General features: G+C 38.8%; 1 protein-coding gene across 1 annotated transcript; it reads left to right on the forward strand.

The window, feature by feature from the left end:
* The first annotated feature begins 21 nt into the window (after nt 1-21).
* On the forward strand, nt 22-14,647 carry colq (collagen-like tail subunit (single strand of homotrimer) of asymmetric acetylcholinesterase). Its single transcript, XM_027149190.2, has 17 exons — nt 22-735; nt 1,739-1,845; nt 2,197-2,319; nt 3,222-3,266; nt 3,767-3,793; nt 4,879-4,950; nt 5,059-5,121; nt 5,281-5,307; nt 5,443-5,487; nt 5,569-5,604; nt 5,688-5,768; nt 5,844-5,940; nt 8,142-8,275; nt 12,032-12,151; nt 12,313-12,439; nt 12,529-12,631; nt 12,733-14,647. The coding sequence occupies exons 1-17, from the start codon at nt 642-644 to the stop codon at nt 12,800-12,802; spliced, it is 1,371 nt and encodes a 456-aa protein (XP_027004991.1). The 5' UTR covers nt 22-641; the 3' UTR covers nt 12,803-14,647.
* Nucleotides 14,648-16,926: the final 2,279 nt, after the last annotated feature.

Below are 16,926 nucleotides of genomic sequence, written 5' to 3' on the forward strand. Positions count from 1 at the left end.
ATGAATAAGAGGTAGGATGTTCTGATAACCTGGATACTATTTTCTAATTCTGCTGTTTGTAAAATGAACATAAATCTTCATCGTCATATTTTCTATAATGATCCATAAAGGTGTTGTTATTTAGATATTATGTGTATGTACAAAACTACAGACAACTGTTCCATCATATGTAATGTAAGGTCCTGATTTAATCCAGACGTGACATTTCTGCTAAGGTGTGTGTGTGTGTGTGCTTATTATATATCGGGATGCCAGCAGTAAAGAACCCGTACACATGACACGTTGTCACTTCAATGTCAATGCAGCATGTCACTTTATTTTATTCTCTATGTGCACCAGGGGAAAACAAAGGCAGTGCCAGTAGTAAGAAGCTAATATTGTCTACAAAGGGCAGCTGACCACAATATATTTAGCACAGGGGCAATGCAAAGGAACAATTTTAACTGTGGCATGGGCTGGCATTCCCTTTTCTCAAAGGCTTGTGGATAGTGAATAAGGCAGGAACATGTGTGTATGAGTGTGTGAGAAATAAAAAGAGAGGAGGGGGAGAGGGGAAGCATAGAGGGGGAGTGTAGTGGCGTGAAGCCTCAGTTCAGTAGCCAGAGCCGTTAGAGGTACAGATCTCTCTGCAGTCAAGCAGCATGTTTCTTTTCACACTCGGACTGTATTTACCTCTCCTTCTTCATTATGCTTCGTCACACTCCTTCATGGACAACATTTTCTCCTTTCCAGCAGGTACACCAAAGATTGCTAGATCATCGTTTTAATATTGGTTCAGCTTTTGCACATTTGCTTTGAGCCCTGACATGAGCTTACATGAAATGCCTTGCAGTTATTATTCTGTTTATTTGCTTTGGCACATCTAAATCTACATCTATCAGTACTGATTGTGTATATCTTATGATTCTGATTTTTATCTGTCTTATACTAATCTCTAAATACACATGCTTAATCAAAACTAGGAGTATTCCTGTATATTTATATGCAATGAGCTATAATAAGAAATGTTTTCTTTTTCAAGTGGATGTAGTAAAACCACTTAACATTTCTGCAGTAGAATGAAAGTATTTCTAAAAAGAGTGCACTGTATTTGTGCTGCTGTGTGCTAATAATGATAATTACTCTTTCAGCTGATTATATATGAGAGGCATGATTATACATGGACATTGGAACACTTATTCTCTTCCAAAGACTGATTTGTTCATTTTTTGGTATACGTTAAATGTCAAATGGTTATAAATATCTGTATACATACATTGCATGTTATTTCCCAGAACAGGTTGTATCTGCATAAATACAGCCTGCAAATACAGTACATATATGTGGATATCATCAGTCAGTGAATTTGTAATTAGTCCATCAGCAACTATCCTGGAGAAAAAAAAAGCACTGACAGCATTTTATGATGTTTGCAGCTAAAGATTCCTCAATGACCCTGAAGAATAATTAGTAATGCAGCATTGGGGATTAGTTTTGATCATTTTGAGCATTATTTTTAGTACGTTTTGTATTGTATTGTCTTTTGAATGCATTGAGACAATAATAATAAACCATTATAATAAACCATTATTGGAAAAATATTAATGCAAGGCCACCATTTGTCAGAAGTGCTATAGCCTGAGCAGTTATCTGTATGGCTGATTTCAGGGCTGGCTGTCATACTCCATACCCGAGCACTGCTTGTTGTGCTCCTATGCTGCCTGTTTGTTGACATGTTCCTCCTGTTCCCCAACCACAGAACTGGAAGCATTAGAACCCAGGAGGAAATTTAACCCATGCTGTTTGCTGACTCCACCACCACCCCCGTTGTTCCCCCCACCCCCGTCACTGTGGCACAAACCTCGGGTACGTCATGTGACTCCTGCACCAGCCATGGTGATTTGTCCTTGGAGTGGTTCCATGAATCCTGTGGTCCCCTCAGATGCTTGTCTTATCTGAGCGTAAAAATGAGGAGGTGTTGATATAGATCAGCAGATGGATCTTGTCATGATTCTAAAATCATTAGGCTGCTAGAGTTACCTAGTGTGTATTTTCTTCATCCTAACTTGAGTAGAAGAATTAAAAAAACTAGACAAGTCAATAATATAGTTGGAGTACGTTCCAAAACCAGATAATGTTACCAAGACAATAGTATTGACTCAGGTTCTGATGTCTGAGTTGCCAGTTAATTTAATCTTTCTATGTTTTATCTTACAGAGTGATCATGGCAACTCTGAGAGAGATGGAAATACAGAGGGAGATGATAAGAAGCCAGCAGGCTCTGCCTGCCGGGTGGGAGCACCCGGCCCAGCCGGACCTCCAGGACCACCAGGACCTCAGGTAAAGCCTCTACCTTCACCCACACTGCAGAGTAAACAGTAAATATTATTGACAGTTGTCTCAAGCTTTTATCTCACACTAAATTCCTCTTTAGGAAATTGATTCCATTGTTCACGCCAACCAACACCTCATTTTACACAATTATTCCCTTCTTAGTACAGGGATTAAAACATTTTAAAGAGGTATTTCACAAAAATCTAGATTCATAATCCTACAAGATTTACCAGGCTGAATTCAGTGGAACTAACACTTGTTTAATTTGATGGCTTGTGAGATTACTGGCAAAATCAGTTGTAGTATAACAACTCAGTCATGTTATCACGTAGTTGTTTATTCCAGCCACTCGGCTAAGTTGTTACATTTAGTTTGGCATTTTGCACAAAGTGTTTCTTTAAGTTATTACATTCTGCTCAGATCTTTCCTCAATGTAATGGTGCTAACCCTCCTCATCATACGAGACCCGTGTGACTTCCTGTAGTCCACTTCCTGCAGTGAGACGGATGCGCCAGGTCATCCCCATTGCCGCCACCACCGCGAATCCCTGCCCCCACCGCACTTCATGGCGGGACATTAACGCTCTACATTTAGAGTGGACGGAAATAGGCTTTTTCCACTGACTGTCTCTGCACCACGCATCTCTTCTTAGAAACGAGACACTGCTCAGCATAGTGCCCCAGCTCCTGCTCTGCCATATCCTAAATAAAGCCGCTGCTTGTCTGTGTGATATGTGATATATATCAAGTATTTCATGGCTTCTTCTGAGTGGCAAGTGGATGGCAACTTTCCTTTACACCCCCTTAAATAAGACATCCTGTAAAACTGAGAGTTAAATTTGTCTTGACTGTTGGACCTCCGTTCTGAAAGTTTTATGATGTGAAATTAAACTTGTAATACCTTCACAGGGTCCTCCTGGATTACCAGGGCCAAAGGGACCAAAAGGAGAAAAGGTACTGAACACACACCGTAAAGCTTTTCACCGCATTCACTTAGTTTTTCACTAAAAAGCCACAGGTCTGATGTACAGAAATCTTTATAGCTTATTAAATTGCTTTACAAATGGTGTTACTGAGTCAGCCGATGTCCCTGTAGGTCATTGTATGATGATTGAGATATATTATTGAATACATAGCTTCTTTTAGTTATCAGCTGCATTAACCTAGTAGCTTGTTAAATGCTTAATAACAAGTTGAACTATTTCTATTCTAGAACTATTTCATAAGTACAGATCCATTTCTGCCTGTTTCAAGTGTTGGTTTTTAGAAACAAATCACATGCACTGATTTTGCATGGATTCAGCTGCAGTGCAAATTCGGACCTTTCCCATGCTGTGTAAGCTATAAAAGGATTCCGAATGAAAACCAGCATCGTATAACATGCAATGAGGTCTTGGTGATTGCCCTGCATGTCGTTCTGTACCTCTTATTTTGTCTCTCCTCCGTGTTGCCAGGGAGAAATCGGGAGGCCCGGACAAAAGGTAGGACATTGCATAAACCAAATTGTTTCTACTAAGTGGATTTGTGCAAGAAAAAAAAAAGTCCCTCCTCCCCAACACACACACACACAGACACACACACATTTACTTAATATCATTGGACCTGTTCCCAGCCATGCTTCACACTGCAGCCACACACAATATAAGCCTAACGCAAGTCCATTTAAATGCAACCTTGACAAAGATATGCAGGACAAATTGTCCACAAACACTTGTCTTTATATCTTAGTGGGAACCAAAGATGCTAATAGGAAAGGAATGAGTGACAAATACACCATGAGGAGATTTGACTGATCCTCAAGAAAAAAAATCCTTAATGCAAAACTATAGTTTTTAACAAACAAACAAATAAAAGAGGTTAAAAGTTTTGCTTTGGTCACTGAGGTTAAGGTTAGGCTTAAAGATTGGTGTAAGGGAATGTCCTAGTGGCTCTCTACCCACAGATGGGTGGGTGTAGTTTCCTGGAAGTTTTTAGTGATGGGCATCAGTGGACAAATGGATGGAGGACAAATAATACTAATGCAGGGTTATGGAGGAAGCTTGCAGTGTTGCAGTGTAATTTAGCTTAGTGCTGGAGCTACCATAAATCACTTGTCTTCCAGCAAGCCTCGTCTCCCGTCTCTCTCTCTCTCTCTCACTCTCTGTCTCTCTCTGTCTCTCTCTCTCTCTCTCTCTCTCTCTCTCTCTCTCTCTCTCTCTCACTCTCTCTGTCTGTCTGTCTCTCTCTCTCTTGTGCCAAATGTTATTCTGCCTTTCATAAGCACTCTGTATACTGAGCATCCTCATTTTTACTGTGCTGTCTCTTAAGCAAATTTCGATATTCATTTAAAGAGTGTGATAAATCAAAAAGAGTCGATCAATGAATCAATGACTAAAGCTGCAGTGCTTTAACATCACTGAGAAATTTCATTTTCTTTATTATTCTGTATTACTCTTTATTATATATCAGCTCTGTGCACTTGGCTTTGCATGTGCTCTAATGCTGGGAAGCTTTATGTTAATGCATAAAATCAGATTCACGAAGGTCTCAGTAAGGAGCTGGTGTTTAAAGTTTTGTATTACTGCAGGGTCGCACTGGCTCCCCAGGCCTGCCAGGACGACAGGGACCAAACGGATGGCCAGGATCGAGCGGGCCCAAGGTGAGCTGGATTCTGTGATGAAACAGTAAAAAACAACGTTTGCACACAGTGATACACTGTCGGAGTAGTGGCAGTAGTGCAATACAAAACGATGTGTGTTTGTTTTAGGGAGAGAAAGGTGATTCTGGACTGATGGGCTTGCCTGGAGCACGAGGACCAATAGGACCCAAGGTTTGTGCTGCCTAGAGCTGAAACCTCGCTAAGTGCTAATTGTGTTTAATACACACTCCACAAACACTAGAGGGAGTTGTGAGAATATCTAATAATTCCTTATATAGTACATGTAATTTTAATTGCTCTTTGCTACATTTTAAATTTTCTGTGATGCAGGGATTGCCTGGATACAAAGGAGAAAAGGTAGATTTGTGTGACTTTGCATGCCTTCTGTCAAGTTTTTTTTAAATGTGTGTATTTTTTTAATTACTATTGAGCTGCACAGCATCATGTTCAGCCAATGCTTTAGCATGTTTTCGTCCATCACCATTTTTGTAGGGCTCACGCGGTGACCGAGGCGAAGCTGGCCAAAAGGGTCAGAAGGTGAGACCGATGTTGTTCTTTTAGCTGTAAAATCAGATGATGTGGATTTCTGGTGTCTAACATTGCAGTGTGCTGTTTCAGGGCACAATGGGGCTGGCAGGAATGCTTGGCCAGAAGGTAAGGAAATGAGTTCTAATCAGTGTACCTGTTAAATACCAGCTAGGAACATTGACACATACATGTATGTGATCTTTGTTCAGGGAGAAATGGGCCCAAAAGGAGAGTCCGGCATCCCAGGAAGCAGAGGACCCACTGGGCAACCGGGAAAAAGAGGCAAACAGGTGAGGAATACTGCTGAGGAATACGGATACACACCATTTTTGTTCTGTTTGGCTCATCATCTATATGTGATTTAGGGTCCAAAGGGAGACACTGGTCAGACAGGACCAATGGGACCAGCAGGCCCTCAGGGACTACCTGGTCATCCCGGTCCTCCTGGTCTGCCTGCTTCAGGTAAGTTTTTAGGCTAAATCTGTTAAATAAGTAATTGTGTGCACATCCCACCTTCTGGCAGGTGCAGGACAAAATAAACTGCTAAAGTGAAAAAAATGTAATGTCCGCAACACTGTTTATAACTCCCATATTTATTCATTTATTAAAAAAGCCACGTTTCGACCCTACTGGGTCTTCTTCAGGCAAATGGAACACATTTGTTAAAACGGAAAAATAGGCCTTACAATCACCTGAAGCCCCATGTGATTTCAATTAGCATGATTGGGTCTAAACAAGCCTAATAGCCCCACCATTTATTCAATTAAGAGAAAACTTTCATAGAAAAATGGAAGAAACGGCTTCACCCATACACACGAGCCCAAATCACCACCCCACAGTTGCACACAGACCACCGAAAATTAGTCAGCAAAGAAACAGACAATTTCCCACAAAAAATACATACATACACATATACATACATACAAGTTTTTAGGCTAAGCATAAAAGATTACCAATTCTGCTCTGAAACTTTATAGTTACTGAAGGGATGTAATTAATATCTCTGAAGATTTTGTACTTTAAGCTACATGTATGGAAAAAAAAAGCACTGATGTTTTGCTTTCTTTGTAGTTTCTTAGGACTGACTTGTTCCTCATCGGAGGCTTTAAATAACTGGATAGTGACAAATCTCAGGGTTACAGGGTTAATAGTAAAAGGAGAACATTTATATCAACAACACCAAGGGTTCCTTTTAGCGCTTAGAGCAACCTGATCTGCTCTGCTCAAGTCCAAAGGCATGACATCATGTCTTTAAATTGACTGAGAGAGAGAGAGGCCAAGTTCTTCACAGACATACAAACATTATGTAACCGCAGCATTACTGTGACACCTTATTTATACTTCTTCTGAAAATAAAGTAACCCTCAGTGAAAGACAATAAGAAGATTTCTACTTCATTGTTGTGGAATTCATATAATTCTATAAACTTACAGCCTTGATATAGTGCAGGCAAAATAGTCCTTTAGATTACAGCTGATTGGCTGCTTGCACCAACACTTCTGTATTGTAAGCAAAACACATTTTTGCTTCTGGTTTATATACTAAGATGGCAACAGTGTCATTTTACACCTGGAGTCTGCAGAATCTGTTTCGAAAAATCAACACCAGCGATGCTCATCGTACACAATCACAGAGCACCATATTATTAGGAACGCCTTTAAAACATTCATGCAGTTATGACTGTATGATTTGTCATATTTAAGGAAAATATCTATTAAATCTTCTTATCCAAAGAGTGTTTTGTTGTGTACATTGAATGTCTGTCATGTTTTACTCCACAACGGTGCTTAATGGCTCACATGAAAGTAGACTCTCAGGGCTTTAAGAATTTGCAAGTTTTGTAGGTAATTATTTAGTGTAAGTATTTCTTTTTTTTTTAACCGAGCCTTCCATTGGTAATATATTCATAGAAAATAGGTTAGTTTTTTTCTACACAAATGTTTCTATGTTCAAAATAAATGGTGATATCAAACCCATTTCTGCTCTCCGAGTTCCTTCAAGTTGTTGTTAAATATCAAGGTCTTCAACAATACATTACAATACCTCATATAACTGCTGCTATTATATTAATGTATTAATTATATTAATGTATTAATATTAATGCTGCTTTTGTGTATTGTCTTTTGTGTAATGTCATGTGTTGTTTGTTCACACTGTTTTTGTCTTGCACTGTTTGCACCAGGTTGCACAGATGCACTTTATATGGCTAACTTACTTAAGTCCTTAGCTCTGTCTTTGTGTTATGTAGCACCATGGTCCTGGAGAAACGTTGTCTCATTTCACTGTGTACTGCAACAGCTATGTATGGTTCAAATGACAATAAAAGCTTGACTTAATTGAAAATGTCCAATGGACATTGTCGATTGGAACACTAGTGTTCTTGTACATATAAATGAACACTCAAGCTATAGTTAGTCCATGACTTTATTTCAAGACTTAAAAAAAGAATCATTAGATGATGTTGATGAATGTGTACTTTCTCTCTGGATAAACCACACCTTTTGGTCATTAATCATTTTCCTAAATTGCATACCTCATGATGTTTTATTACTTACGTAGCATATTACAGACAGCACATGGTGATGAGATGCTTAATGTGCATATATTTCAGTTAAACACAGGAACTGTTTAGTACTTAGTGTGAATGCTCTTCTTACCTCCAGGGCTGTATGTGGTGGGGCCAAAGGGGGAAAAAGGGCAGCCAGGCCTCCCAGGCAACTGTGGCTGTAACTCGCTTGTGAACCCTTCTAGTTCATTTGACCAGCACTCCAAAACCAGCTATCCCAGAGTACCAGCGGTAAGCTAGTGTTGTTGTTTTGTTATCACAATACTTCATGAATACCATAATTAGGCTTTCTAAAAACATAATCATTAACAATAATATATAGCGGTAATACATTTAGCTTATAAAGGTACAAAACAACAATCATGTAAACTTGTATCACAAATCCAACACTGAACATGTGAGTTTCAATTCCTGATGGAAGTGTAAATTGTGAAAAATGACTTTATATATAAACACAGTTTATATAACCGTCATCACATTGAAACCAGTGACAGGTGAAGTGGAAAAACAATGATTATCTCATTATAATGAGAGCTGTTTTGATGAGGTAGAATATATTAAGCAGCAAGTGAACGGTCGGTTCTTAAATTTGATGTATTGAAATCAGGAAAAATAGGCAAGACAGCGTGATGCTCTGCACAATGTTCTGCACAGAAACCTTGGGTCCTTGCATTCTTGTGTATGTGACTTTGACACCTAAACCTACCTAAACAGTGTTGCTGACTAAGTACACCTTGTCATGACAACATATACAATAATAGTCATGGCTTCATTCAGAAGGAAAATGTGCCCTGCCACAAGGCACAAAATTTTCAGGAGTGGTTTGATGAACATGAAAGAGTTCAAGGTGTTGATTTGGCCTTCAAGTTCCTCATATCTAAATCTGTGGGATGTTCTGGACAAACAAGTCAGAACCATGGATGCCCCTACTCACATCTTAAGGGACATAAAAGGTCTTGTGAAGTTCATGGTCCCAAAGACAAAAGACAGGTCAAAGATGCCTTGGCTGCACCAGGGGGTCAAACACAGTGTTAGGTGTACCTCCAGTATAATTATTAACTTTTATTACTAGGTTGTACCTTGTTTCACCCTTTTAAAGTAAATCGTGTGGTGAATACTGATGTGGTTTCCTGTAGTGTTTGCTTGTAAAACTGGATATCGTTTGTGAATAATGAGTCAGAACCACATGGACACAATCAAACCATTTTCAAAGAAAATAAATTCTATTCCTAGTCTTTTTGTCAACTTCAGCTGTTCAGACAGTTACCTCATTCAATGCCTTTTTCAAAATGCTGATTAAAATGCATTTTCCATGTATTTATTTATTTTTTTACCTAATAAAGATTGCAACACATTACCTCAGGACTCCTGTTAAATCTCACTACAGTAAGTTCTGAACATTCAGAGCATTCAGGCCATTATCCAATCGGGCCAATCACATGGCAGCAGCATAATACATAGATACAGGTATAGAGTTTCAGCTCAACCAAGATTGGAGGGTTGATAATTAGAAAAGATTAGGAGATGTTTTTCCAACTGTTCGGTTTCAGATCTGTTGGAAACAACAGCCTATCCACTTTATTTCAGTATGTTCTGCATTCTGTGATGCTTTAAATTATTAGAGGTTATTTGACCTCTGGCCACTTTCATAAAAGTATTTCTTCCTGGGCATGCTACTCACTGGATATTTTGTAGGTTTCTGTATAAACTAGAGACTTTTGTGCATTAAAATCCCAGGAGATACAGTACGTTTCAAAACTGCTCCAACCCACCTGTCTGAAACTAAAATCCATACCACTGAAAGTATATACTTTATGCTGCTGCCACATGTTCGGCATGGAAATTGCTCATGTCTGTTTACATAAAGCTAAGACACATGATGAATGTGATAGAGTGTAAGGCCCAAGTTAGCTATTCGGTTGATGGTTCTGAGGTTCAGCTTCGAGTCAGCACTGAGCATATGATAGCTTTCTGTCTGTACACATCAATAAGCAATGCCTTTTTATCTTGGCTCATAATGCATTGAGAGACATCAGCGAGACTAAAGATAATGAATGTAGGTATATTTTTCCAAACATCCTCAGAGAACAGAGCAATCAGTCAAATCTCGCTTACAGTCATGTGGACACCCCTATAAATATTTAGTTCTTTATTAAGAAATGTCACTGTCATATCCTGATCTTGTTTTAATTTGGACCTGCAAAAGAAAATGATGTAATTGCATGTAAATAACAAAAAAAAATCACTTTGTTTTTACTTATTGAACAAAAGAAAACAACAGAAATGTGTATTTGACCTGAGGAAAAAGTTAGGACCCCCTGTGCCTTAATAGCTAGTGTTTCCCCCTTTGGCTGAAATAACCTCATTGAGATTTCCTTGTAGCCATCTACCAGTTTCTGACATCGACTGGAAGAAAGTTTCTCCCGCTCTTCAATGTAGGATTCTTTCAGCTGTGTGTTTGATGGGTTTCTTACAAGCACAGTCTGTTTTAAATCACCACACAGGATCTCAATAAGCTTTAGATCTGGGCTTTGACTCTTCCAGAATTTGCCATTCCAGAATTCTATGTTCTTTACTTTTCAGTGAGTCCTTGGTGGATTTACTGGTATGTTTTTGTCATGTTTAAAGGTCCAGTTCTAGTTCAGCTTCAGTGTTTTGACAGACGGTCTCACATGTTCCTCAAGCACCTTCTGATACAATGTAGAATTCATAATGGATTCTATGATGATGACCAAACCAGGTCGTGTTACAGTAAAGCTCTAACTATAACACTTCCAACTCCATGTTCACAGTTAGTATGAGGTTCTTTTGCTGAAAGGCAGTATTTGGTTTACGCCAAACATGCCCTCTGTTATGGTGTCCAAATTCAATTCAGTTTTAGACTCATCTGTCCAAAGCACATTATTCCAGAAGTCTTGGCCTTTGTCTTGGTGTCCTTTAACAAACTTAAGTCTTCAAATCAAATAAAATTTTATTTGTCACATACACATACATACAGAGTACATACTAGTACCGCAGGGGCGGTTCTAGGATTTCATCTTTAGGGGTTTTAGCCCTCAGTGAGAATTTAAAACAAGACGAGTTTTATATTATATATTATATGACTACATAGTAAGCCAAAAGTTATGGTATTATTAAATGGCAAAAGAGGACACCAAAATTTTATGCATGATGTAATGATGCTAGTCTTGAATCAAATCAGTTCATGTATGTGTGCATTCTCTACAAACAGTGTGTCCAATGAATGCAGTCATTAATAAACAAATATTCACAAGACAAAAAGACCAAATCAATAAATGTTATTTTTATTTAGTATTGAATGGATTGTTTGCATTAATATTTTGTTTGTGCTATCAACTCTGGTAATAAGAATAGTGACATTTCACAACTTTTGGTTGCCGTATTTGCGGCTTTCAGCCCACTAACGTTATAGATAAACGCTTCCAGCTCTGACTGCGCGTGCACGCTGCGCGTACTTGTGCTTCTCTATAGATCGTGCGGAGCTGCGTAATGCAATCTAGGAGCAGTGATTCGCCAAACCTCCCTTATTGCAGTCGCACAAATTTTTTCTTCTGATTTTATTTTGTAGTAACAAGTAACGAAGATGCTTAGTGGAAATATAACGGAGTAAAAGTATACATTTTATCCAGGAAATGTAGTGGAGTAAAAGTGAAAGTTGACATAAATTTAAATAGTGAAGTAAAGTACAGATACGTGAAATTTCCACTTAAGTACAGTAACGAAGTATCTTTACTCCGTTACATTACAACACGGCCGAACAGCCATAACCATAAAGCCACTGACAGGTGAAATAATCAACTTTGAACCTCATTACAATGGCACCTGAAATAAATGTGGGATACATTAGGCAACAAGTGAACAGTCAGCTTTCAAAGTTGATGCATTGGCAGCAGGAAAAATGGGCAATAGAGTGCATTTGTGATGGGAAATATCCATAGTGTGTTGGTTTTAATGGCTGTCTTGCAGATTTTTGTGGTGGATAATGAACATGAACTGGGCAGTCTCCACACTGATAACGCACTGGCTTTCCGTAAAGATCAGAGGACTCTATATTTTAAGGACACTGATGGATGGTTGCCAATTCAGGTATTTATTTTGTTGAAACAATACAATTCATTTCATTTTATGTATTAAATAATTTAATCATATTTTACTAAACCCATTCATTGGGCACTTGAGCTTGAAGTTGGGGAATATAATAATAGAGCACATTAATGCTTAAACATCAAAATATTATTTTGTTGTAGCTAACACCATTTCAGTCAACCGAGCATGCTCCAGATCAGGAAGGTTTCTGTGGCGATGGTATTGTGCAAGTGGAGAACGGAGAGGAGTGTGATGACAGAAACAAGGTGATCACAGACGGCTGTGTCAGTAAGTATCGATTCTGATGTGTTCTAACACCAGTTTTCCTTCGAATGGAACTGATCTGATTTTTATTAAACTGCACCTGTGTGTCTCAGAGTGCAGACATGCATTCTGTGGTGATGGCTATCGGTATGATGGAGCTGAGGAGTGCGATGGAAAAGACTTTGGATATCAAACCTGCAACTCGTATCTGCCTGGGTAAGATCCAGTTCAAACATTCTGTAATATAGTTAATCCTACTGCCATTATTTTAGACTTTAGACTAAAACAATGCATATAACATCTGTTTTTGTTTACAGATCATATGGACATCTTAAATGCACTGCAGAGTGTTTCATTGACTCAACAAGCTGCAAATATTTTACATGAGGAGATAAGAGAAAACACAGAGCCCCACAATTTTTTTGTGAAAGTTGCAGGGAACAAGAATGAAGGCACTGCAGACAAACAGACTATTAAAATACAGTTGATTTGTGGGCAGAGGGATACAAACATGCATATTACACTAGTTTGTTGCAGTGCTTCTGAGAAGAAGCCACGTAGTTCACTGGAAAATGAGCACTCTGCTCAGTCACGGCAATCGCACAGGACCCATTGCTCTCTGTCTTAAGGACTCAACCAGGATGCTGTTCTCTGTTCTGTTCAGCCTTCTCTCTGTGGTGCTGGACACCTGCTTGACATTCGGCTTAGATGGTTTACCACGAATCTGCTCTCTTTTGAAAGGCAAGCCTGGATTAGACTCAATACCTCAAAGTACAACTTTTCCACAAGGATGCCATTTTCTAATGGCCCACCCCTCCATCTCTTTCCCAGGGTGCTGTGTTGTATTTGGACTGCAATGTGAAACAATTAGCATTTTGCATGAGGGCTGGGCTGGTTGAAGTAGGGTGTACTGGGATACTATGGCATTCAACTAATGCCAAAAAACCCACTCAACTCATTAAAGCTACTGTATGTAGATAGAACGAATGGCCTTGACCAAGTCAGGGTACAAGGCTTCATGCTGAAGTGCTTCAGTAAAGGATCGGGTAAAACCAGCTGGCTTAGTCCATGATGCTGATGCTGAATGGATCTTTTCCGTGGTGCTAAGCCAAGCACAGGGCTGTAAAAACATCAGACAAGCTGCAAGGTAAAAAAAAAAAAAGTACTGCCCTGAAAAAAGAAAAACAATAGAAAGAATTGGCTAGTGCTCATAATGTGGTTAAGTGCTCTGACTAAGCCTTGTTAAGGTCAGGGTTCGATTTTAGCTAAACGTCATCATTCTTACCTCAGGAACTCTCTGAATAATCTCATCCTTAGAGCTGGTCCACCTCTATCCCTAGGTGGAACAAGGCTTACATATTCCAATATTCTTAATCTAGTCTGTTATGTGTATTTGCTGTAAATGCTTCAAGAATTGATGAAGAAAAAAATTCTGATCCTTTGGGATCTTGACTCTGAGCTTATTTAAGGTGGTAAGTGAATCACATATTATGGCTGTCAAACTGTTAGAAAAGATTTCTGTACTGTCAGGTAGCTTTGGCAGGGGAAGTCTTTTGCTGCTATCTAGTAGGCTAAAGACTGTTGGAGTTAACCTTACCATCAACAGTTACTGACCATTTTTGTCATAATTCTTAGACTGCATATGCAGCATGAATTTTCTGGATAAAAAAAATGCAATGCATCATACCATATATCACTGTTCTTGTATTGTGACATTTTTATACATTCTATTGAAAACTACTGAAAGTGGGTTTTTTCATACTCTGAAGGCTTTTGAGATTTCTCAATACTTCTCCATTTCTGGAAGTGATATATACTATTCATGGCTTCAGATCTATTATATAGGACATAAAACTTGCATAAGCATGTTATAACTACTGTATACGCTCACCGTGAAGGTCGTGATTGCTTTATTATTTTTGATTACCGTATATTATTTCCAGAACTCTGTGTTTTTATGATGTCTGATGTTTTTGCAAGGTATGACTGTTTGTGAAGTGCATTAGGTATCTCATGGAGTTATCTTCTCTTTTCAATGATACAAGAAAATGTGTTAAAATGTATGTTATGATGTGTATTGCACTATATACAAAGAGAAAATGGCTCAGTAAGCATCCACTGGTGCTGTTGCATGTTGATATAATGCAGCGATTAATATTCTGTCCTACTGTAATGTGGATTATAAAGAAATTCTTGTTTGGTACAGCCATTAAAATAAAGTTTATAAAGCTACATAAAGTTGTCATATGTATAAATGATCTTCACTGATCAAGACGATTTCATGGTGAAGGGGCTACAAAGCTTAAAGATTTGTGAACAGATTTGAGAAGAAAGGTCAGATAAAAACCAATACTAATGAGCCTATTGAAACGTATAAAAAGGCTTGTACAATGGGATGCTGGGAGTTACAGGGTTACCCCTGGAGCTAGGCCTGTGGGTGCCACAAAACAGCTGGTGATTGGGCCACTCGCACCATGTTTGGGGTCAATTGGAGACATCTTGTGGGCTGACCACCTGACCGCAACATGAAAGGTGAGGATCAGTTTTGAATGGACAAGACCCTTGGAATAGAAATTGAATGGGACATGATATGTTACCACTGGAGGGGAAAGCACTAGAGTTAGTGTGTGAGATGGGAAAGTATGGGTTAGATATAGTTGGCCTAAAATCCAGACAGTAAGGGCTATTTGGAAGACACTACTTGAATGGGTATGGTTGCTGTCCTACACCAGAGCTCCAAAGTCCCCACAGGAAATCATCCTAAGATAAGTGTGAAAGTAAAGCTGCAAGATGAAAAAGATCTGGAGGTGTTTAAGATACTGAATAAAGTCGAGATTGAGTGACTAACACTCTTCCTTTTGGTTGTTTGAGGTAAAAGAGAGAGAATGTGATTGGTTAAGCAGGATGAGTAAGAAATAGTCCACAGCTCCCTGAGGAAAAGCGTTATGATGTTCCTTTAGCTTAGTAACAGAAGTGGAAAATCAGAGTCATGGCTTTCTTATGACTTACTGTACTAGTCAAAAAGTGTTGTGTGTGTCTGCAGTGGAGATTGGGTAAGAGCATATTTGAGACTCCATCTATCTAACTGTATTACACAGTCATATCTGTCCTGTTATAATTACATCAGGGTAATTTGCCTCTAGACAAGCAGGGTTAGAGCTTACACAAGCTTTTTCGGAAAACTTGGTACTTAGATCATGTCTTAATGTATCATTAGAATATCATGATTAAAAAAAAGTGAAATATGGCATGCAGCTGGGTATGATTTGTAATAGCCACAAATGCTAAAGACACAGTGGAAACTCAGGGATGAGTGGAAACAGACAGAGAAATTAAATAAGGGGAAGGCAGCTGTCACCTCTGCCTTGCAGAGACAGCTTATTTTGGTGCAGGCGAAAAGGAAGGGTGTTGCATTTCAGTGGCGGGGCCTTAGACAGGAAACACACAAGACCAGCTGTCAGCTTAGACCCAGAGAAAAGCCCTGACCTATTGTAGGGAATTGCAGGTATGCAAGGTGCAGTGGCCTGGCAGAGGACACCAAGCCACACACATATGTATTGGCAGTGAAATACCTGAGGTTACACCTTCTCACCAATTAAGTAGTGACACACACAGGACTTTCAAGTCTGCTGTATGTCCCACTGGACCAAAGGGTCATTTTGCCATTTAATATACAAGTTGTCATAGTATTCAGAATACTGTAAGGCTTTGTCACATATGTCTGAGAATTGCAACCAATCCTAAGTGCTAGCTAGCATTAGCCATCATGTAGCGTATATGTTATTATATTTAAATGCCTCCTACAAATATTACTTATATACCTTACTAACAAACCAGAAAAAATTGTGGAGCAAAATTCCTTTAAAACACTTTATAGTTTTATCAGGAGCAGAGGGGTTACCCAAGTCAAATCAAGAAGTCAATAAGCTTTTATTGTTTATTTGACCATATATAGCTGATGCAGTACAACGTTCCTACAGGCCTACATAAGACAACACAGAACTAAGAGCTAAAGGGTACAAATTAATCTATTCATATAAAAAAAAATCCTACCCATCATTTAAACCAAATAAATTGCACTCGAGATTAGACCATGTAAAATGCATATTTACAACAGAAATGTTGAGGCCAACACTGCCCATGCCAAACGTATGGACTTTAAGTTAAGAGACAGACAAGCTCACTTCATCAGTCAGAACATGCGAGGGTATTGCAAAGGAAATCATGGCTATCATCTGGGCTAAGCAGTGGTGTTATTTCATATTACCATGTCTATAAAGTTACAATGTCTGTAAAGTATTTTGGCTAGGCTACAATAACTCACATGATTTTTTCCCCCCATTTGTCTCACAAGTCAGTGACCTTGAATAAATCTTGCTCTAAGATCCTCCACTTCAGCATGTTGATAGATTTAACAAAAGGTCACTAGAATTTTTAGTAAGGCCCTACAAGTCTTTAACAATGACAGGCTGATGGATTGATGGAAAATGAAGACACTGATTTTGATTGTC

This window comes from Tachysurus fulvidraco, chromosome 3 (genome assembly GCF_022655615.1).
Source record: "Tachysurus fulvidraco isolate hzauxx_2018 chromosome 3, HZAU_PFXX_2.0, whole genome shotgun sequence".
Taxonomy (NCBI): domain Eukaryota; kingdom Metazoa; phylum Chordata; class Actinopteri; order Siluriformes; family Bagridae; genus Tachysurus; species Tachysurus fulvidraco.